At 42.1% G+C, this 22,931-nt stretch overlaps 1 protein-coding gene across 1 annotated transcript in view; it reads left to right on the plus strand.

Moving 5' to 3' along the window:
* Nucleotides 1-1,307: 1,307 nt before the first annotated feature.
* Nucleotides 1,308-22,931, plus strand: part of GIPC2 (GIPC PDZ domain containing family member 2) — a 58,000-nt gene continuing 36,376 nt past the window's right edge. Inside the window, exon 1 of the mRNA XM_081143547.1 lies at nt 1,308-1,680. Coding sequence (XP_080999673.1) covers nt 1,441-1,680 — 240 coding nt within the window. The 5' untranslated portion in view covers nt 1,308-1,440. The remainder of the gene's footprint in view (nt 1,681-22,931) is intronic.

The raw sequence follows: 22,931 nt of genomic DNA on the forward strand, positions 1-22,931 counted from the left end.
CAGATGTCTCTCACATTGATGTTTCTCTCTCTCCTTCCCTCTCTCTTTAAAATCAACAAAAACATATCCTCGGTGAGGGTTAAGCAAACAAAAAACCCAAAAAACCCAGCCAAGAAAATAGAGGTCGTCATTCGGGGAGAGTAGCATGCAAAGAAAAGAAGCTGGCCAAAGAAAAATAGCCTACAATTTTTGCAGAGTAGCAGCAAAGAGCGGGAGAGATCAGGAAGTCAAAACAGAGTGAAATGGTGCCTGCGGTTAGATGCTTCCAAAGGTCAAGTAAGATAAAGACTGAAAAGAGTGAACCATAGCTGATGATTAAGACGTGCTGACGAGAGAAAGAGCAATTTCAGTGGAGTGTGGGGGCAAAGTCTGGTCACAGCGAGCCTGAGTAAAGGGGGAGGTGAGGAAACGCTGCCAGTAATTCAAGGCTGTTTTGCTTTGTTGTGAAAACGCAGGTGGGGGCGACTGCAGGGATGGAGGGCGACTTGAAAACCGTGTAGGAGATCTGGGCTTTGGAGGATCACTGAGTGGCATCAGGGGGGGGGAAGGACAACAGTCCACAGGTAGCTTAAAAAATAGAGGTCCTGAAGGGGTGAAGACAGATCTTAGGGTCAAATAAGAGGTTTCTCCGCAGTTTTGGGGAAGGGTGGTGGGTGGAGTTGCAGACGAGGGGCGGGAAGGAAGGGAGCTCACACCTCACCTTGAATGGCCTTGACTTTCTGTGTAGGGCCCTCAGGCAGGGTCCACTGCAGGGACCAAGAAGGGCGTAGGTGGAACTAATGACTTGGGGAGGGAACTGAATGTTTGGGAGAGAAGTGAGCCTGGGAAAAAGTGAAAAAGATGACCGAGAGGTATCGAGGGTGTTTGAATAGAAACTGAATGGGGCACCAATCTCAAAAGTTTCCCTTCCAGTTCTGCCCTGCAGGGTGCAAGGCGCAGAGAAGGCAGATGAAGGTGGATTTGACAGATTCATATCCCCGAAGGCTCAGGCGCACCGACATGAAGGCGCGGGTCCCGCTCGTGTGGGTGCCTACCACACGTTTATGAAAGACACAGGGGCCAGCACGTCCGTATTCTAAGACTCGTTGTTCCGTAGCTTCAGCATCCCAAGGCTTTTAAGGAAATCGAGCCATTTTTTTTTAAACAAGGGGCTGGGGGTTGGGGAGAAACCCGGCGGTGAGGCGCGGGGATGGTGCAACTTTTCTTCTCTCCAGATCCACCCGGAGGGATGACAGGTGGCTGCTCAGGGTCCCGCCGCAGCGCCCCGGGGCGGGGGGTAGGGGCCCTGCCCAGGCGCGGCCGGGCGGAAGCACCTGTGCCATTGGCCGGGCGGCCGCGGTCACCTGCGCGGAGCCCGCGCGCCCAGCGCGCAAAGTCCGCGGCGCACGGCCCGGGAGGCAGCGGCCGCAGCAAGGTGGGCGCCGCCCTCAGCCCGGCAGGATGCCCCTGGGGCTGCGCGGGAAGAAGAAAGGCAGGGCCAAGGAGACCTCCCCGCTGGTGGAGGGCGAGCCGGCGGGCGCGGACGGCGGCCACCTCCCGGCGCCCCCGGCTACCCCGCCCAGGCTGGTTTTCTACGCGCAGCTGGCGCACGGCAGCGCCACGGGCCGAGTGGAGAATTTCAGCAGCATCCGGGAGCTCTACGCCCGCATCGCCGACGTGTTTGAGATCTCGCCGTCCGAGGTGAGGGCCGGGCGCTCGGGCTCCCCGCCGGCGCGCCCCCGCCTCTCCCACGCGGCGCTGGCGGAGACCCGCCCGGGGGGAGCGCCCCAGGGGGAGGGAGAGAGCCCGACCGGGAAGGGGCGAGGTAAGCCCCAGACTCGGGGAAGGGCCGGGTCCCCGGGCTCGGAGATCCGGCTTCTGGGGAGCGCGCGATCTTTCTTTCTACCGCAAACGCGTGTGCGGTAGGGGTCCCCGATAAGCCGCGGGGCCCGAGCGCCTCCCCGGAGTCCAGATCTGGCTGGGCGAGTGCGCGCCCTCCCTCTGCCTGGACTTGACCCCCCTGCTTCCTCTTCGGGGTGAGAGGGGGTGAGAGGCCCGCGCTGAGCATCTCCCGGGGCGGGGCGGGGCGCGCGGGCGGGGCGGGGGAACGCAGCGCCTTTAGGGGATACCAAGCCCAGGCCCGCTTGGCCCCAATTTGCCTGCCCCTCGTGTGCACTAATAACAAGAAACTCTTTGGTGGTAGGTTTATGATACCAACGGGGGAGACCTCAAGGTTATACTTAACTACGTGGGATTAGTTAACCAAATTGTCAGAGGGGAGCATCAGCTCTAAATTTCACGCCACGTCCTTGAAAAGGGCCCGGAGTTTGCCTTAATTAGGATTGCCTGCACCCAGGCCCGGAACTGGGTGCGAGGGCAGCGTGATTTTTCTAAAGCGCTGGTTGATGTGAGAAGTTAGCCCGGGAACGTATTGAGCTCACATTTCAAGGAAAAGCGCGCGGCCTCGGTGCCCGGCCCCCAGGGCGGCAGCGACTCTGAGCCGGCTGGGTGCCTGCCCCTGGACGTTGTTTGTCAGGTCTGTGCAAGGGAAATTGAGGTCAAGGCACAATTCCAAGAGGAGATGAAAGAGAGCTCGAAGTGTAATCTTTCAGGTTCCCAGGCACTGAGGTAAATCACAGACCTGTTTTGTGAATTATTTATATGGACATAGAGGAGTGACAGTAATACTTCACCTTTGTAACAGGACGTCTCAATTCAAAAAGCACTTTCACAGGAATAATGTCCTCCGAGCCTCTCTAGGAGAGGCTGGTGGCAGGTAGTTCGCTGGGCCCCCAGGGACAAGATTTGGAGACTTCTAAACCTGGATGTGGAGCCAGGTTCTACCACTTCTTGGCTGTGTGGCTTTGAACAAGTTTAATTTCCCTCAGTTTCAGCCACCTGTAGAATAGAGGTAAGAACATGTACTGTGAAGGGCGATTGTAAAGAATAGAGGTAAGAACATGTACTGTGAAGGGCGATTGTAAAGACTGGTTAGTTTATGTCTAAATGGCTTCAGAGCCAGTCACCCCAAGATGTGTCTCTGTGGTATGAGGGTCATTTTGAGCTAAAGGCAACCAAGACCCTGCTGGCTCAAGAGAAACTCCTGCCCTCCCTTAACTACCTAGAAGAACTTGAATTAGGGACCCTGCCCTTGGTATTATCAGAGGTAACCATTGGGCCGACTCCTGATTACTGGATATCTGCTTTTATTCTTCTGCAGTGACCATCCTGCCCTCTGAAACCCTAAGATGATCCTTAGCTCAGAATGTCATACACCTCACTTTCCCTTTCTGTCTTTGAACCTCTCATGTATATGGGTTACCTTACGTACATATGTATTAAACTTCGTTATTTTCTCTTGGTAGTCTGTCTCACGTCTATTCGATTATTAGAAAGCTGAAAGAACCTTGAGGGTAGAGGAGTTTCTCCCTCAAAAACCTATAAGATTGCATGGTAGATGGTCAGTGCTTAACAAATTGTAACTAATCGTATTGATACCTAACAGTTAAATGAGGGGGCTGTGGTACAAAGTGATTGGGCCTTGGCCAAGGGCATGTAGCTAGCCAAAAAAAAAAGCTGGGCTGTTACTTAAACTTGAATCTTCTGGTTTCTAAGCTAAGTGAACTTGTTAGCATACTTAACTGATAACTTCAACTACCTCTCCCGTACCCAGGGATTCCAGATTTAGTTAGATTGCATTAAGTTTTCCTCATCATAATAATGACATTATTTTGAGCTCAAGATGCATTATTTTATTCAATCCACTTAATCCCTGAGAAGTATTATTAATATCCTTGCTTCACAAAGAGGAAACTGAGACTTTGAGGTTCAAAAATTTTTCAAAATTATGCATGGTGAGTGGCAGAGTCTGAATTTAAGCCCAGTTTTTTTTTCTGACTCCAAATTCCATGAAGTTATATAGGCTATATTGCTTCCCAAGTTTTCCATGGTGTCCTAGCTGTAGCTTGACAGTCATGTTCAATGTTTTTAGTTTTTAGTGCACTGACTTGCAAGATAAAATTCCAAGATAATATAAACAAGGGGTTTCGATGTGCTGTATCAAAGTTCATAAATTTTTATAACCCCAATACATAAGTATGTTTATGTATATAACAAACATTAATGCATGTTTTCCATTTGGATTAAGAAGAGTTAAGCCCGGACAGGCTCAGCAGTTGAGTGTTGACCTAGGATCCAGGCAATAGGGGTTCGATCCCCGGGCAGGGCACATGCCCATGTTGCGGGCTCGTTGTGGGCTCATTGGGGGCTCGATCCCCAGTCTGGGGCATGCAGGAGGCAGCCAATCAATGACTCTCTCGTCACTGACATTTCTATCTCTCTCTCTTCCTCTCCTTTCCTCTCTCTGAAATCAATAAAGATATATTTAAAAAAAAGTTAAGTATATTCAGGGTAAAGTATTGGTTACTATAATATGGTATGTCATTTATTAAAATAAAATGCACACCAGTGAGAGCCCATTTCCCTTCCCAGTCCCTCCACGAGAGAAATAGTGATGTAAACTTTTGAGATGTCAGTGGGAACAAAACAAAAATTTTCCCCCTTAGTAGGTTGAATACATGGTTAACTCAGAAGTCCTACCTTTTCTCTAGAGAGGTGGCTATAAGTATATAAATAGCACTGTATGAAGAACTCTTTACTGAGGAAAAAAGGGAAGGACTTGGCTTGATCTGATGTCCGGTGCAGCTGATTCAGGCAAATTTACTGGGAGTCCATGATGGCTGGTTTGTAAGTCTACAATGTGATCATTCCACCCTCACCATAGCAGAGAGGCAAGGATTCTTTTCATTTTACAGCTGAGCTAAGTGAGCCCTTGCCAGAGTCGCTGGTCTGGTATGGGGCAAAGGCAGGATTCAAATCCAGGTTTTCTCGTCCAAGTCCATTATGTAGCACCTGGGTGATTCTTGGTAGCTGTATTCAAATTCCAAACAGAAACCAGAAAAGCTTCTTTTTAAAACAAATGGTCAATGAAAGCTTCAGACTTATTGCCTCAAAAAGATGCCTTTGTGAAATTGACAATTATGGTTATCACCTATTTCATGGTCCCTGAAGGAGGAAGCTAATGGAACCTGTGAATCACTTGCAGGGTGCAGTCTGTGATCGTTACCTTGAACCAGATGGCCAGTTATGCAAAAATCCCTTACAGCTGACATTGTTTTTACTAAATGAGCAATTCAGTAAAAAAAAAAAAAAAAAAAAAAAAAGGAAAAAAAAAGAAAAAGAAAGAAAAGAAAGTAAATTAATCTTGTCTAAAAGAATAATTAACTCATAACATAAATGCAGGGACAGTTTAACCAAAAGTTTAATATCACTTTAAAAATATTCAGGTCGTGGCCGGGCATGGCTCAGCGGTTAAGCTTCAACCTAGGATCCAGGAGACTGTGGTTCGGTTCCCGGCCGGGGCACATGCCCAGGTTGCGGGCTTGATCCCCGGTTGGGGTGTGCAGGAGGCAGCCGATCAATGACTCTCTCTCATCATTGATGTTTCTATCTCTCTCTCCTTTCCTCTCTCTGAAATCAATAAAGATATATTAAAAAAAAAATTCTGTTTATATAAATGAGTTGATCATTAAATTCTTGAGCCATAGTCATAAATTTATTGAAGGGGCATTTTGAATAATTGACCACTGTAGTTATTTAGCAAGCAGTTTGTGCCATAACATGTTTTCTTAATTCTCTATTATGGGAAAAGATTGTTGGAAAAGATAATGAATTTGAAAAAACTTTTTAAGAAATCAGTTTTGTAGTTAGATGCTTTACATGTCCAGAAATGGAAAACTCAAGTTTCTTTATAGATTTCAGAAGTTATTTCCTTTAACTTGGTTACATCGAATAGTTCATTTATAAATGGAATACGTGGATCAAGCAAATATAGCCCCTTCTCAATACATAAAGGCAGTCAAATAGAGCAGTGTACTTGGGAAGCAGAAAAGGAAAGAACTGTGATTATAATTTCAAGCCCTATATTCAACATAAAGTCATGCTATTATTTCTCTGAAAAATGAAACATACCTTCTCTTGTCACCTGCCTGCATCCCTTATGCCATTGCCCCATTTCTCCCTTATAACAGAACTCAAAGGTTGCTGTCTCCAGTGAGATACGTTCTGTATCTTCTCTTTCTGCTCGAAACTCTTCAATAGCTCCCTATCTCACATAGAACAAAAAGCCAAAATCCCATGATGGGCTACAGGCCCTGTTTCCTCTCTAACATCCTTGTTCCTTCTGCTCCAGCTAGTTTCCTGGCTACTCCTTGAACTCTGGAACCCAAGGGCTTTTGCACTGGCTGCAGTCTCACCAGAACCTCTTCCTGCAGAAGTCTGCTCAAATATCACCTTCTCAGTGCGGCTGGCACTGACCATCTCATTTACAATTACAACAACCCTATTCCCTTCCTCACTGAATGTTCCTTTGTATATTTAACTTATCTATTTTGTTTATTGTTCCCTCACCATGTAGAATATAAGCTCCATAAAGGCAAGGATTTTGTCTGTTTTGTTTACTGATAGAGCCCCAAGGGCCTAGAACTGTACCTGAGACATAGTTGGAGCTCAAAAAATATTTGTTGAATGAAAGAATCCTCACAAATACAGTATTTAAAATCTATAGCTTTAGCACAAAGCTTCAGTACCAGTTACAATACCCATATCTTATGTAGGCATTAATATTTTAATATTGTAGTGTGAGGAAAGAGACCAGTGTGAGGTGGGGGTTGCAGTGAGGAGCATTGTGCCGGGGGAGGGTTATGATGGTGAAGTATGGAGACTGGGAAGCGAAGTAAGAGGTATTTGTATTGAGTGCATCTCTACAAATTCCAGAAATTATGAATTTGGAGGCTTTGTTTGCAAGCAAAATTGCTTCCTAGATGAATTACAGTGTATGGGGAGCTGCCTTGTGAAGCTTCCCAGAAACTGCTTCCCTTTCTCAACTTCTTGGCACTGAGCTCTTGTGAAAGTCAATATTCTGTATTTTGTGGCACTTCTGGAGAGCATGAACTGCACTGCGGACTTATCATTTCCCAGCAACGCAGATACTTGGCAAGTGAAGCCGTGTCTTTCTGCTTCATAAATGGGAATTCTGGGAAGAACAGAGTGAAATGGGGGTCATTGGCTTGCATGTAGGCCTCCAAGGAAAAACAAACAACAAAAATGTACCAAAAATGAAGGAATTGGGGATTCAGTGTGAATTTTATCATCGAGCTCTGAGGACTATGAAGCAAGCCCAACAAACTGAGTAGAAAGAGTGTGTGAGAGAGAAAAGCAGCCCCTGACATCTGGGAGCTGGCCTGACACTCACAGATAGGCCTTGGCATTCTCCTGTTGGCCATAAATGATTTCACAGAACATCGACATCTGACAAGCCCACTCTGTGACTGTGATGGGTCAAGACAATAAGACTGCTCTGTAATCATGTCTGAACAGGGATGCAAACACAAACCTCAAAAATGGCCAGGTGTCCCCATTGCCCCCATTTCCTGGCAGCACCCTATCCAGAGCAAACCCACATGTCCTTGGACCTCCCCCCAGATCACCTAACACATCCCCAAGTTCTTTCCAACACCGTTTTACTGAGACCTCCATAATTCCCCATGGCGTGCTGTCTGCCTTATTGTAAGTAGCCAGACACTAGAGGTGAGAATTCCTGATGGTCCTTTGCTGGAGGTCATTGACAGTTGTCGCTGCTGGATTAGAACAAGGCAGTTTCTAAAGAGGCACCTGAATACGGTTTCTCCAATCCCACCCGTTTTCTACTTTAATATTTTGGTGCTCTGATCACATGTGTTTAAAAAACCTTCAGGAGTCTCAAGTACTTACAATACCACTGACTGGGCAGATTACAAACAACAATTTATTGCTTAGAGTTCTGGAGGCTGGGAAGTCTAAGATCATGACACCAGCATGGTCACCTTCTGGTGAGGGCCCACTTTCTGGTTCATAATTGATGCCTACTTGCTCTGTCCTCACATGGTGGGAGGGGCTGGTGGTCTCTCTGGAACCTCTCTGATGAAGCGTTAACCCTTTTCATGAGGGCTCTTCCCTCATGACTTAAGAAACTCCCAAAGGCCCTACCTACTACTAATATCTCTTTTGGGGGTTAGGATTTCAACATTTCAATTGGGGGTGGGGGTGGCAGGACACAAACATTCAGGCCTTGGCACTTACAGATAACTCCCACCAGCCAAACAGTGCCTCCTATTCATGCCAGTCTCTCGAGTCCTATCCTATGCCTACTGCTCCAACCTCATTTAACAATCCCCTCTTTACATTTCAGAATATTTAACTGTTTCATTCCCGTATGCATTTTCTCATGCCATTCTCACTTTGTTCTGATAGCTCCTACTCACCGCTCTAGTCTCAACTGTTAGTTTCTCCAAGAATCCTTCCCTGTGACTCTGCCCATCTGGATTCGGTGCAGTACTCGCGATTGCACGATTTTAACATTGCATCAGCACACCACATTGAATTTAGTTACTCCTCTACTTCCTGAGGGCTGAGGCTTTAAAAATAAATATTGTTTCTAGAGTCACCAGATGGCTTAATAAATAAAAAATGGTGAGTACAGTGGGGGATGAAGCTAAAGATGTAGATAGTGAGGCTACAAATGTCCTTGAAGCTGTGCAGATATTATTCTCTAGGCAATGAGAATAACTCAGCTATTTTCCAGAAGAGGAATGATTCCCGACTCATATTATATAGAGTAGAAACATAACCAACCATCCATTCCCTATGTTTTCTTTATAAATGTTTGGTTTAAGTTGAATGTAATGGTATTTTCTGGAATTGCAGTGTCATCTGAGTTCTAAATATATTACAGTCATTGTGTTTGCTTACTGTCCCTCCTGAGCATCAGCCTCATTTTTGTATGAAAACTCAAGCAAAAAACAAACAAACAAAAAAAGCACAACAAATCATAAACCCAAACACTCATTTTGAGAAGTGGGAGGACAATCTAATCAGCTGCCTTATAGACCTCATTGCTATCAGGAAGATAAGAAATGGAGAAGACTATTGCTTTTTTTTTTTTAATTTTTAAATTTTATTTTTGTTTAAAATATTACAGATGTCCCTTTTTCTCCCCAATGACCCATTCCACCCCGTCCCCTTCCCCTCCCCAGTCCCCCTCCCCACCATTGTCCGTGTCCTTGGGTTGTGCATATATGCAAATAAATTCTTTAGTTACTTTCTCGCCCTCCACCCACCCACCCTCCTCCATCCCTCTGACATTCGTCAGTCTGATCTATGCTTCCAGGTCATTGAATCTATTCTGTTCATCAGTTTATTAAGTTCTTTAGATTCCACATATAAGCGAGATCATGTGATGTTTGTCTTTCTCTGCCTGGCTTATTTCACTCAGCATAATATTCCCCAGGTCCATCCATAGTGTCTCAAAGGGTACGAGATTCTTCTTCTTTATAGCTGCATAGTATTCCATGGTGTAAATGTCCCACAGCTTTCTTATCCACCCATCTACTGATTCATCCCCCATTTTAAAAAGTTCTTATTATTAAACACAACCCAAGTAGAGAGAAGCACATGAAACTTAATGGGTAAGTGGAATACCTTTGTAATCACACCCATATCAGAAGATAGTCCTTACCAGGCACTCCAAAACCTTCTATATACCTCTCCCTAAGAGGAATCACTACGCTTACTTTTATGGTAATGAGTCCTTTTTAAAAAATAGTTTTATCACCTAAGTATGCTTTCCTAAAGTCCATAATTTTTATTTTTTTATTTTTTAAAAACATATCTTTATTGATTTCAGAGAGAGGAAAGGAGGGGGAGAGAGAGAGATTGAAACATCAATGATGAGAGAGTCATTGATTGGCTGCCTCCTGCATGCCCCTGACTGAAGATGGAGCCCGCAACCTGGGCATGTGCCCTGACTGGGAGTCGAACCCCCATCTCCTGGGTCCTAGGTTGATGCTCAACCACTGAGCCACACCCGGCTGGGCCATAATTTATTTTTGACTCCAGCCTCTTTTAATCTGTAGTTCCCCTTTCATCATATTTCCCCCTTTCCAGTATATTTGTTGAAGAAGCCAGATCATTTACCCTGTGTAGTTTTTTTTTAGTTTGTATTTTGCTGATTGCTTCTATAATGTAGTCTAGCATCCCTATACTTGTATTTCTTATAAATTGATAGTTGTATCTTAAGGCTTAATCAGATGAGCTCTGATTTTTTTTTGTCCTAATGAGACACTATCAAAAGTGTAGTTAAAATTTTTACTGATTGAAAGAATGAAATAAAATCAACAGGGAAAATAGGGTAAGTCATTTTATGATGGTGTTAATATTCCTGCTGGAATACACTCTGGCCCACTGAAAAGTCCTTTCTGTTTTCTATTTTTGTTGTCTGCACAGTGAAGCCACACTGTCTTTCTACAGCCTTTGAACCTACGGCTAGAATTTTTTGGGAGCCCTGCATCCCAAATAAACCCTGCCAGCCATACCCTTGGCAGAGCCACACAAGCTACTACCTACATCAGAACGCTGGAAGAATTTTAATTCTTCAAAAGGTATCACTGGGGAGATATTTCTTCCTCTAATGTGTTAGAGAACCAAGTACTGGATAAAAAGATGATGAAACCCTTTCATAAGAGGTGTTCATCATACAAAAGTATATTTTTATCATTTGTATATGTTATTAATTTGTTACAGGAGAGAGTATAATTAAAAAAAATAAAAATATATTTTTAGAGAGAGAGGAAGGGAGAGGGATAGAGAGGTAGAAACACTGATGAGAGTGAAACATCATCAATCAGCTGCCTCCTGCCTGCTCCCTGCTGGGGATTGAGCCTGCAACCAGGGCGTGTGCCCTGACCAGGAATCCAACTGTGATCTCTTGGTTCCTGGGCCAACACTCAACCACTGAGCCACAGCGGCCGGGCAGTAAGTATAATTTTTAAGTAGGTACACATATTAGGTCTGTTCAATCTTATCCCTCATTAGAAAACTTTTTGATTACTGAGTTTGTGCTAGTCACTGCTCCATATCTTGGGATACATCAATGAACAAAACAGACAACAATCCCTGCCCACGTGGAGCTTCATTCTAGCCCTCCTCCCTATGAGATGGGTGCTTATTGAGTCAGTGGCCAATACCAGCCAGGCTGAGTACACCCGGCATTTGTTGGCCTATTATTCTTTGAGCTCTTCTAATGTAGAGTTACTTTTTACATCCACAGGTCTTGCATCTTAAGAAAAAGATGCCTAGAAGCTTTGCCAAGCAGGAGGAGAACATACATGTGTTTATACTCTTACTGGAAAACCCTCCATCGGTTATATGCTCACTTTTATATCTCCTCTGTGCCATGGACTCTTAAACCTTCCTTCTGGCTGGAAGCGTTGAATTACCATACAGCTTAGCTGTTGGAGTGCTATTTACTATCTGTGACACTTCGGGCAAGTTACTGGCTGCTCTGTTTCAGCTCCTCATCTGTAAAATGGTGTTAATGGTAGTACTCACCATAAAAGATTGTTGTGAGGGTAAATGAAATAACGTATGTAAACACACAGATCAGTGCCTGGCACGTTGTAGGTATTTATCAAATGTTAGTTGTTATAATTCTAGAGTTGAAAAGGCCTTTACTGTATTCCAACTTGTAACCTGTTCAACTATCAAATAACTAACCCATGCCTAGCCTGGCCAGTGTTGCTCAGAGGTTGAATGTCGACCAAGAGGTTACCAGTTTGATTCCCATTTAAGGCACATGCCTGGGTTGCAGGCTCGATCCCCAGCAGGGGGTGTGCATGAGGCAGCCAATGGATGTTGATGTTTCTCTTTCTCTTCCCCTCTCCCTTCATCTCTTTCTAAAAACCAATAAAAACATATTTAAAAAAATATAGCCCATGCATGATTACTTTTAACTAATTTTTGCTGAAGGAGTCTACCTACCTAAGGGCTTACTATGAGTTCAGTATTGTGCTTGATGCTGGAAACATAAAGGTAAAAAAAAAGACATAGCCCCTTCCTCCGGTTAAGTTCAGTTCAAAATCAAGAAGTTTCTAGTTAAGTTGGAAGGATTTCCTGAAATGTGTTCCAAGGAATACTGTCTGTTTATGTAGTATGGAAAACTGCCTTCAGTTGTCAAATAACTTTGGGAAATGCATCTTATAAATTCATAATACACATTAAAGGTTCTAAGAAGTCCACTGAAAAATTAAAAAATGTGATGTTTCTCATTTTCCATGTTTATTTGCCCTTGCCCCCTCCCCTGCCCCCTTTTTTCCTGCATAACACTCCTTGAGCCAATATTCCAAGATATATACTTTAAAAAATGCTTATAGTTTTAAAAAAGCTATTTATCAGTTTTATACTGTAAGAAAACGGTTCCGTCTGTGGTCATGACTTTCGATTTAATGTTTATCTTTTATTTAATCCTGAAGAACTCTGCGGAGGGTTTCCATCTCATCCTTGCCCTCTATTGACCTTCCTGCTGTTCCGTTCACTTCACTACCCAACTTTGGGCAAACAAAGGGTGTAATTCCACAAAAATAAAGCTTTTTCTGCCACCTCTCATCCTCCGTGGGGGCCTCTGGAAATGCTCCTTCCAGCGGTTCTCCGAGAACCCCACTCCCACTAGCCATGGAGGAAGACCATCCACGCGCTTCTCAGGTAACACCAGTACCTATGTTCTGTGCGCAGTTGATAGTCACAGAGCAAAGGACTGAAAGAGATGCTGAAGTGCCAGTTTTTAATACTTCCTAAGAAGTCGGCAGTGTCTTCTGAAAAGGCTTTCTGTGCTCCTTTGCTGCTTTGGGAAGCCCCCGTCACTTTAGCAACCAAAGGTGTTTCCTGAAAACCCTTTTTCAGATGGAATCAACTGATTAACAGGTACCTTTGGGCTGGATACTTGCTGAGGCAGAGGAAGAAACGAGGAAGCCAACTGAGGGTGGATGACTGTCACTGCTTCTCTGGATTGGGATCTAAAAATCCTGGCCTTTCTCATTCATCTTAGAAAGGTTGGGCATGGCTAATACCAAGGAGGCCCTGTGGCTTATTTGGATAAGTGAGAGGCAGGACGGGACCTTTGACCTTGTCAATGATAGAATATTTATGTCTTAGAAACACATCTGACCCGTGATAAGTGGTAACTAAGAGGTTCAAGAACTCGAGCATTTAGAAAGTATATGTGTTATTGTATAAAAATCTCCCTGGAGATAATCAAATTGCATGTAATGGGATAGTTCCAACTTTTTTTTTTTTTTGAAATGGCTCAAATCCAGGATCTACATCTCAGTCTGTAAAAGTCAGAGTTTCTTAAGTTACAGTGTTAACTGTAAGTGGCTTTAAAGGGACACACTGTGATCAGGTTGAGAAAATGATAATTCTGTGTCCAGTCATGAAAAAATTTATATCTATTTATTGCATTAATGTAGTAATGGTTATATGATTGGTATTGACACTGTGTCCTTCATGACCCAGGGCCAGAACCCAGCTTAACCACCTGAACTTTCTCACTAAACGTATAAAACCAACAGGAGGTCTTTCTGCTGTTTCTGGGTGTGGTTAGGTAGGAGGTGTTGGTCGTGATTCCTGTTACTCCCTTTCTCCTGTATCTTTTATACTTTCCCCTTCCCATCTTAAATTTCCCACCTTTATGTAAAGGTGATTGGGGAAAGAGAAGCATATCTTGAGCATCAAGGAGAAAGAAATTATTGCTGAATACCTGCCATTATCACTTAATCTGTGTTATCTTGTCTGAAATAGTAATTCTTACCAGAACCCACAGAAATGATTACAGTGTATAGATGAGGCAACTGGATCTCAGAGCAAAAGCAAATTACTCAAGTCACAGAGTTCAAAGAGATGCCTTTGATCTTGGGTTTATCTGAGTCCAAAGCCTATGCTCTTTCCTTTACATAAGTGGTTCTTAACCTCATTATACCCAAAGTTCTCCAATAAAAAGTACTTTATGGAACCACTTTTTCTATCCTGAAATAAACAATATTACTTACCTAGACACATAATTAAAAATATTAATATATTCCCACCTTTAATATTAGAAACAAATATGGATTTTAATATGCAAATACTTGGAAAAACTATCTTAGAAGACATCATGTAGCAGTCAGGTGCTTGTACTTAACTTCTAATGCATAAGTTTGGATTTGAAAAAAGTAAGAATAAGGCAATATTCAACTGAATATTGTTGACTCGTTTTCTTTATATGTTACATTTTGAAATAGAGATAAATAATATTTATAGGTGTTCTTAGAATTACATAATGCAATGACAATAGGAGCAGACTGATATAAATTTTTTATGTTGGAAATTCAAGTAACATGATCAGTATTGCTGTCAGTGTCTTGATTTTCTGAAATTATGTACAATTCTTAGTAAGTTCTTCACAAACAATTACTTGATTTACATGGTCATTGTAGTCTAGGAAAATTTTTTTCCCATAAATTAATTAATTATTGTTTTTAGAGAGTAGGAAGAAGGGGGAGAGAGAGAAAGAGTAAAATATCAATTTGTTGTTCCACTTTGACTGGGGATCGAACCCGTAACCTTGGCGTATGGGGATGTTGCTCTAACCAACTGAGCTACCCGGCCAGGACTCTAGGAAAATTCTTAACAAAAGATACTTTATCTGTAAACAGAGTTAGGGTCTAGGCTTATATAATTATATACATATATATTCTTTTCCCAACATGACTCTCTAGTAGGCCATTTGAAAATCCTGTGGAATGCCACACAGTTCACTGAGTGGGCCCTCTGACTATTAGAGTTCATTACAGTCTTCTTACCTGATCCCCTGTCTCTCCCAAATGCCAGTGACGGTATCACACAATCATTGTAACAATGAAAAAAGCCCCCACAAAGTTTCCAACTGTTTCATTAGAGGTCAGTATCACCCTACCCCCTGCAACATCGCTTTATGCCAGGTTGCTTGAGGTTAAGTCCTTGCGACTGTGAAGTTAGGAGGTAAGGGGAAAAAGTGGGAAAGCAACAAGGTTTGAAACCGTGTAGAAGGACCTCCTGTTGGTTTTATAGTTTTCATTTTAGCATCAGTCTTATAGGATTGTAGAACATGTGGTTGGTTTGTTAAGTTTGTGATGTTCCAAGCTTCTGTAATATTGCAAAGCTACGCGTGTGGCAATTTCACAGGTTTACCAGGTCCTATGATAGATAAGAGATTCAGGGCGGCGTATAGAAAGCTTTGAGGTCAGTCCAGTGGGGAGGTGGGTTTCAGGTTAGGGTGGCATGCCTGGGTTTGATGACTGGAGAAGCCACCATATAGCCTCAATTTCTGATTGGGAAAATGTACAAATAACATCTCCCTCATAGTATCGTTGTGAGAATTGAATGAAATAGCATGTTAGGTATCTAGAACAATGGTTCAATAAGTGTTAATTCTTTCCTTCTTTTCCTCAAAAAAGATGCTTTTTGGCAACATATATATATAAATATATGCAATTTTTTCTTGTAATTTATCTGTTTTAGATCTCTACAATTTTCATTCTCATACCTTTTGCCTAACTCCAAAAAAGTAAGGAAAACAAATTTAAAAATATATCTCTAGCCCAGCCAGTGTGCCTCAGTGGTTGAACATACCCATGAACCAGGAGGTCGCGGTTTGATTCCCGGTAAGGGCACATGCCTGGGTTTTGGGCTCCATCCCCAGTAGGGGGTGTGTAGGAGGCAGCCGATCAGTGACTGTCATCATTGATCTTTCTATCTCTCCCTCTCCCTCTCCCTCCCTCTCTCTGAAATAAATAAAAACATTAAAAAAAATATCTCTGTATGTGATCCTCAAACTAAGCTGTCTCAGTGTGGAATTCTATTTTATAGTAACTAATCTGGACTCTTCTGATGAGGGCTTCTTCAGGAAATTTTAGTATAAACCCAATAAACCATTTCCATCAACAAAGTTGAAGATCCCAGTTAAGCTAGAGAAATATTAAATATAACAATTTATTCAGTGTTGTTTTGCATTGTACTTGTCAATACTTACTTCTCCTGAGCTAAAAATAACTCTTTAGTAAAACCCATACTGTATATCTTTGTGTCATATTTCTAGGCATAGAGAATACCTGTGACATAATTTGTCTCAGCATTTAATTCTATTATTCTACTCCCTTTTCCCCACTGAACATTTAAAGCTCATTTTCAGTTCTCCCCACACTTACTGAGTCTCCTAGAATCTTAATCATGCTCAAGTCAAGACACCGATTTTTTGCTTTTGGGGAGGATCACTTAGATGCTAAGGGACAGAGGCAGAACTGGACCACTCCCTTTCCTCAGCATCTAGATCCTATGTTTGCGTGTGTGTTTTTCTTTCCTTTATCCCATGCTGCCTTAGTCTTACCATTCTGAAGTGTGAATGTGTTTACTTGAGCAGGTAGAAATTGCATCCCAAATAGGTGGCCATATAATTTATATTCCAAACCTGGACGTTACAGAGAGTGAGAGGGGTAACTTCCACTGGGCCTTGCATCCTCCTAAGCATAACCAGATTGCCTATTAGGAAAGAAGGGAGAAAAGGATGTGAGGAAGTTTATCACACTTTTGTTAATTAAGCGCCGACAATGCAGAAGCCCAGCTTCCTGGGCAGGGAGGAAGGTCTGAGTTGCAGGCATTTGGCGCTGAGGTGGGGAGAGGAGAGTGTGGTCATAAAAATAGAAGCAGGTAGGGAGGCGCAGCGTCAGCGCCCAGCCGGGAGCCCCGAGAGCTGGGACGCCCTGTCCTGGCTCTGGCGCGGTGACACATTCCTGGGAGTTGAGGATGGAGCCCCGCGGGAGCCTGCTGGGCCCTCCCCCCTCTTCTCTCAGTGCTCTGCCCCCAGCCCCAGGAGTCTCCCCGCAGGAATGGCAGGAATGTGGCAGCGGAGGGTGGGAAGAGGCCGCTTCGAGCAGGGAGGGGGAGCCAGCAGTAACTGCGCAAAGGGGACAACTTTTCCCCAGGGCTGTGCCTTGGTGTGTCCTGTTTGGTGACAGAATTCTATTCATGGCAGCTCCTCTCTGCCTCTTCTAGGCCTCTGTTCTTGGGGCTCTCTATCCCTGGGGTGGCAGATTGTTCAGAACTGAGCAGCCCTGAGCCTAGAAGAATCTTCATATTCTCCAGATTCAGGGCTAAACTCACTGTGTCACGCTGGCCCTGCCCATAGGTAAAATTTTTTGTGCTTCTCAAATTTTCTAATGCATCGTTTAAGCATTTATGGTAGTCAGTGAGTCAGCCTCCACCCCCTTCCCTCAACCCTCTGTCACCTCTCACCTAGGGAACCCTGAAGTACATTTTCCTTTGTCACCTCTCACCCTGTCACTCTGTAGTACATTTTCCTAACGTCTCTCAGGTGTCCTCGTTTAGAAGAAAAATCAATTTCAATCTTTTTCTCTCAAGATGTTTGTAGTTTCTCACATGCCCCACCCCCCCCCCGAACAAAGTGCTCATCTTTTTTTGTCAGAAATTCTGTTTTAGGAAATAGCAAGGAATAGACCACCGTCCCCCGTCACTCCATCTTGACACCTGAGCAGCTCCCCATGCTCGCTTTTCGATTTTCCATAATTTATTTGGGTGGTTTTAAAACATCACATGCTTTGTAGACATTTCACTGTAAGGGTTATAAGTCTGCTTCCTGGGCTAATATGAAAACAGTGCTACATGACCATTCTGCCAAACAAATTTGAAAACTGTGTTTAAGGACCCTTTGGGATCTAATGCCATTTTAAAATAAATTACATTTGTTTATATATTTGGTAAATTGGAAAGTTGAACCACAAGTCTCTTTACCAGTAGTTATAATTTATAATATTATGTCTCACAAACCACCCTACTAAGTTGTTCTCATTGTTGACATGGAGGTGTAAAATGCCTCACTGCGACAGTCTCTCATTGCTCTTTTCTGTTTTCTTCCTTCCTAAGTGGCAAACAAGAGGAAGCTTTTGAGAAAATAAGTGGCTTAGAAGGCTGGACAGTTTGAGGCTGCACCTGACAAGGGGAAGAGCAGCGATTTATACTGTCTTTAAAATTGGCATGTAACCTTGCAGCGTTATTAGACTAGGACAAAGCTCAGATAACTCCTCTGACTGGAAAAATATTGTGGAAGAGGGTGCTATATATAGCTATACACATTGGATTTATCTTACTTGTTGGTGCAGTGTCTGTGTAATGTCCACAGAGGCAAGACTAAACCCTATCTAGCGTCTCTGAACCTTTCCCTGTGTTTTAAGAACTGATTTGAGATTTTGACTTTCTTTGATACATACTGGCTTTGATTACATTTCATTAACAAAAGAAAATAAAACACATTTTTTTTGGTTACTCTGGGAAGTCATTTGGTAGATTAAAAGATGTGAATTTGATTTTCCTTTTTTTGGGCTAATATTATTTTTTTCACATCATTTGCTTATTAAAAACACTGGGGGGGAGGGGGAGTAGCAGTACCAGGGAAGGAGGAGGACAAAGGATGATTCACCTTTTATTTAAGGCTCGCCACTGCTGACCCTCGGCTAATTTAGAAGTGAATCATTTATAGAAAGTTCTACACAGTTCGAGGCAGGGCTTTGTACTATATCCTCGTGAAGGTCTAAATAGAGCATACAGTATTAGGTTTCTAAATCTCTGTCTTGGAGCCAATTTTATATCTTTTCTAAACTGTGAAACTTGTTTTTAGATGACTGTGGCAGTTGACAAGGTTAAGGCAAAGGCACTCTGTGATAAAATGATGTGTATTTTTAAAAACAAATCTTAGAAATTTGTTATTTGTATTATACTGGGAAAATAATAGGCATGAGGTTTTAAATGTCTGTGTTTATAATACAAAGAAATTAATGTAACTAGTCAGTTTAATTTAAATTTAATTTTTTTAAGCCTTACCTGAGCATATGCTAATTGATTTTAGAGAGAGCGGAAGGAAGAGAGAGGGAGAGAGAGAGGAGGAGAGAGAGAGAGAACATGGAGTGGTTGCCTTCCTTATGTGCCCAGACTGGGGATTGAACCCGCAGCCTTTCTGTATATGGGGTGATGCTCCTACCAGCTGAGCCACACCAGCCAAGGCATCACTAGTCAGTTTTGAAATGATTTAACTGGAAGAAATAATTTAAAAATTACTTATTCGTGGTAAATCAAATTATTTATTAATATTTTTATATTTATTAATCATCTAACACATTTGACTTTTAAAGTCCAATTATGGATAGCTGTCTTCACCTCTTTTAGGAAGTGGGTGGTTTATTAAATAAACACAGTCTATTTGGCTCCATATAGCCTAGTGTAGTCTCTGCCTTCTAGGAGTTTTAAATTCAGAGCTGAACTTATATTTACATCACAGGTACAGTATTATGGGTTAGAAAAAGCCCCAAAGCCTGAATTCTAGTTTTGACTGTTAATCAGTAGCCACGTGACCTTAGACAAATTACCTATTGTGTCTGAGCTGGTTTTCTCCTGCACACACAGGATTAATTGAGCTAATGCTTTAGGAAGTGGTCAGTAATTTAAGCATCTGTATGCAGATATTAGGTGGCAGAGAGGCAACATTGCAAGGAAAAGAGCTTGGAGTTGAGTAATCAGGGCTGGAGTTATATTTGTACCAAATACTACTTAACCACAAGCCATTTTACCTCTCTAAGTCTTTATTTTCTAATCTGTAAAAAATGGATATAATAATACCACCCACAGAATTGTAAAAATTAAATGAGATATATGTGAAAGTACCTGGTGCACGTAAGTAATAAATGAATATTTCTTGGACCTTAATTTTGATTAAAAAAAATTCTTCTAGAACTTTATCTCCCCAGTTCCTTCACTTTCACAGTTACTTCATTGGAAGTGGGAGCCAGTATCCAAACTGTGTACAGCTAAGAGCAATGTGCAGGTAGCCCAGCCTGTGACTGTAATTGAAGAATTATTTGAGTTCTAGAAGTTCCTTGATATAACACATTTACCACATATTTTTGGGGAATCATGTTGGATAAGACACCCAAAGTTTTGTCACTGTGGCTTGGCTTAAGTTACTTCCTTCCATTCGAGCATTTGGGGTAAATGAGTAATCCCCCCACCGCCAATAATTACCTTTTTCTTTGTTTCAGCTTGTTTTTAATTCTGTTTCAGCTTGTTTTTAACTCCTGATATTTTAAGAGTAGTTAACTAGATGAAGGTAAGATAACCTTTTTCTTTTCCCCCTCTTTTTGAGAAAAAGTCTTTGAGACTTAGATAATAACAACAGCCCAGGTAAAATCTTAGACATTAACAAAGGAAACATAATCCAAGTGGGTTTCTTGTGTATAAACTTTATACACAAGTTAACGGTGTTAACTTTTGATGTAAGCATGGCTTAGTTAATTACTAGGTTATTATTATGTACTTCCTCTTCTTTGTTTTCTATTGTGACATTGGCTGGTATTTCTATAATGCCTATTTTAGAAAGCATGTAAAAAGTTAGCAAGGTTCTTGAGATAGACTGCAATGTAGGAAAGTAGTATTAAAATATTTAGTAACACTGCTGTTTTAGAAAACCACAAGAGGTAACTGTTCTGTTTGCTTATATTTAAAATCATATCCACAAATAATGTAATGTAGGCCATGCCAGCTACACAAACCCATAATTTCTTCCAGAGATCTTTGGAACATGTGGAACCTTGGGCCCACCTAGTTCCTGTTTAAGGAAAGCATTAAACAAAAGAAAGTTGAAAATGGACTTCCTGGAGCCATAAAAATGAATTTTGATGTGTTTTTTGAGATATTTGTAACCTGTTTGTGGGCCAGACTAGCTTTTGAAGCATTAATGAGAAGTGATTTATTTAACTTTATTCACAAAGCATGTTTGTGGAATGTCTAAGAGTGCCGTCAGAGAAAAAGCAATATTAATTTATGCTAATGGGCTCTAAGTAGTAGTAGTTCAGACTTATCTCAGCCTAGCCATATTGAATTTCAAGGGCGAATAATCATAACCATGTGAAAAGAACTAGATAGCAGCAATTGATATATAAAAGCATAGTAAGATTACAGTCAATGAGTTATCCTTCAACAACAAAGAAAGTTGAAAGATAATGTAATGTATGGGGGGAGATGAAATTCATCCTGGTTGTGACATTAAAAAGGAGGAAAATCTGATATCTTTAGGAAAAGTAATGCGATTTAAGAAGCTGTCAGCATAGGTATATTATTCAAGAAGCACCTGTATTTCAGGACTAATAATGATAACCTTTATATAGAGCTTTTTAGTTAAAAAAGCACTTTTATATATAGTCTCTTGTTGCCTACAACTGTGAGTACAGACCAAGCTTTACTGATGCACATGAGGACCAAGGAAATAAAAAGACTTGACTAAACTCACTATGAGTACAGAATTGGGACAAGATTCAAATCTCTTACCTCTTAATCCTTTGTGGTTTTCTCTTTCCTTTTCTCATCTTTTCTTCCTTTTTAACAACCATTACAAGGATGACATAGCTTCTCTGTAGAGATCTATTTATTTTGCTGATATTGGAAATATTGGTACATTTTATTGTTCCTGAAATTTTGATAGAGGGGATAGAATATGAAATTAAGATAAGAATGCATAATATCTCAATGCATTAAAGGAAACACAATTCACCATGCACCTCGGTGTTTTTTGTTTTATAAGTAGGTAGGAAGAACTTTCAAGCCGTGAAGAATTATGAAGATCCAAGGGATGATGATTCTATCAGTCATGAATCTTTTAGTTGAAAGCAACAGAAAATCCAATCCAGAATGTGGTGAAATTATTGGCTTATGTAACTAAACATTCTGGGATAGGACTGTGTAACAGACAGGATGTTTTCAGCTGCACGTAGGACAAAACTATTTACTCAAAGTGGCTTAAACAAGATAAATCATTATTTTACGTAGCACAAAACTATTTACTCAAAGTGGCTTAAACAAGGTAAATCATTATTTTACACAAGGTAGAATGGGCTCCAGAGTTGGTTCATAGACCAGCTCACCAATGTCAACAACCTAGGTTTGCTCCATCTCTGCTTTGCCTCTGCTGGCATTGGTATCTTGCTTAGTCTGTAAGTAAGATGGTGCTGGAAACTCCTAGACTATATACAGATGAGGCAACATCCGGGGGAGGAAGAGGATGTCTTTTACTGTGTTTGTTTTGTAGTTAAAAAAAATATTTTCTGTAAGCTTCCCGGATGTCTTCCTCCCATATCTTGTTGGCCAGGATTGGGCCGCATGCCTATTCCCAAATAATTTTCCTCTAGAACACATAGGAGGTGTTCACATATTAGATACCTGATATCTGAAGGTTATGTTTAGAGGGGAAAAGGGTAGACAACTCCCAGTATCCACTACTGACTGCTGGATCCAGGTAAGACACTGGATCCAGGTAAGACACTGGATCCAGAGGTTCTGCCCTTCTCCATGTGTCAGCTTTGTCCCCAGGCTCGTTCTTCGAATGTTGCAGTGGTGGCTGCAGTAGTTTTGGACTCCACATGAGAGAGAGAGGGGTGGGGGCAGAGGGGACGGGGGGTGGGGGTGGGCAGAGGGAGGAAGGGAAGAGAAAGAGAGAGAACTTTCCAGTAGTTTCCATGGAAAAGAGAAGATTCTTTCTCCAGAAACCCCAACAAATCCTTCCTTGGATTCTGTGGGCCTAAATTGGATTATGAATTAGTCATTAACTGATTTAAACCTAATCATAATTTATTCCCCATGGAACTGAGGATGGAGTCACTGTCACCCAAGCTACCTACCTACCATATGGCTTAAAATGGGGAAGGAAAAGTTTCAAAAGGAAAATCAGGGGGATGGGAAATGGATACTATAAATATTGATGTCCAGCACAGAAACAGTGCTAGGCCCTCCATCACGTAGCCCCAAAGAGCAATAGCTTTCTCCTCCCATTTATCCATTTGCCCTGTAGATAAGGCCCACAATAAGACAAGTAAGATAGTAAGGTATCCCTACGTACTAAGAGTGTACAAGGAGCACATGATAAGTCCCACAAAAGATATACGGAATTTAAT

This window comes from Miniopterus schreibersii (assembly GCF_964146895.1).
Source record: "Miniopterus schreibersii genome assembly, chromosome: 8".
NCBI classification, from domain to species: Eukaryota; Metazoa; Chordata; class Mammalia; order Chiroptera; family Miniopteridae; genus Miniopterus; species Miniopterus schreibersii.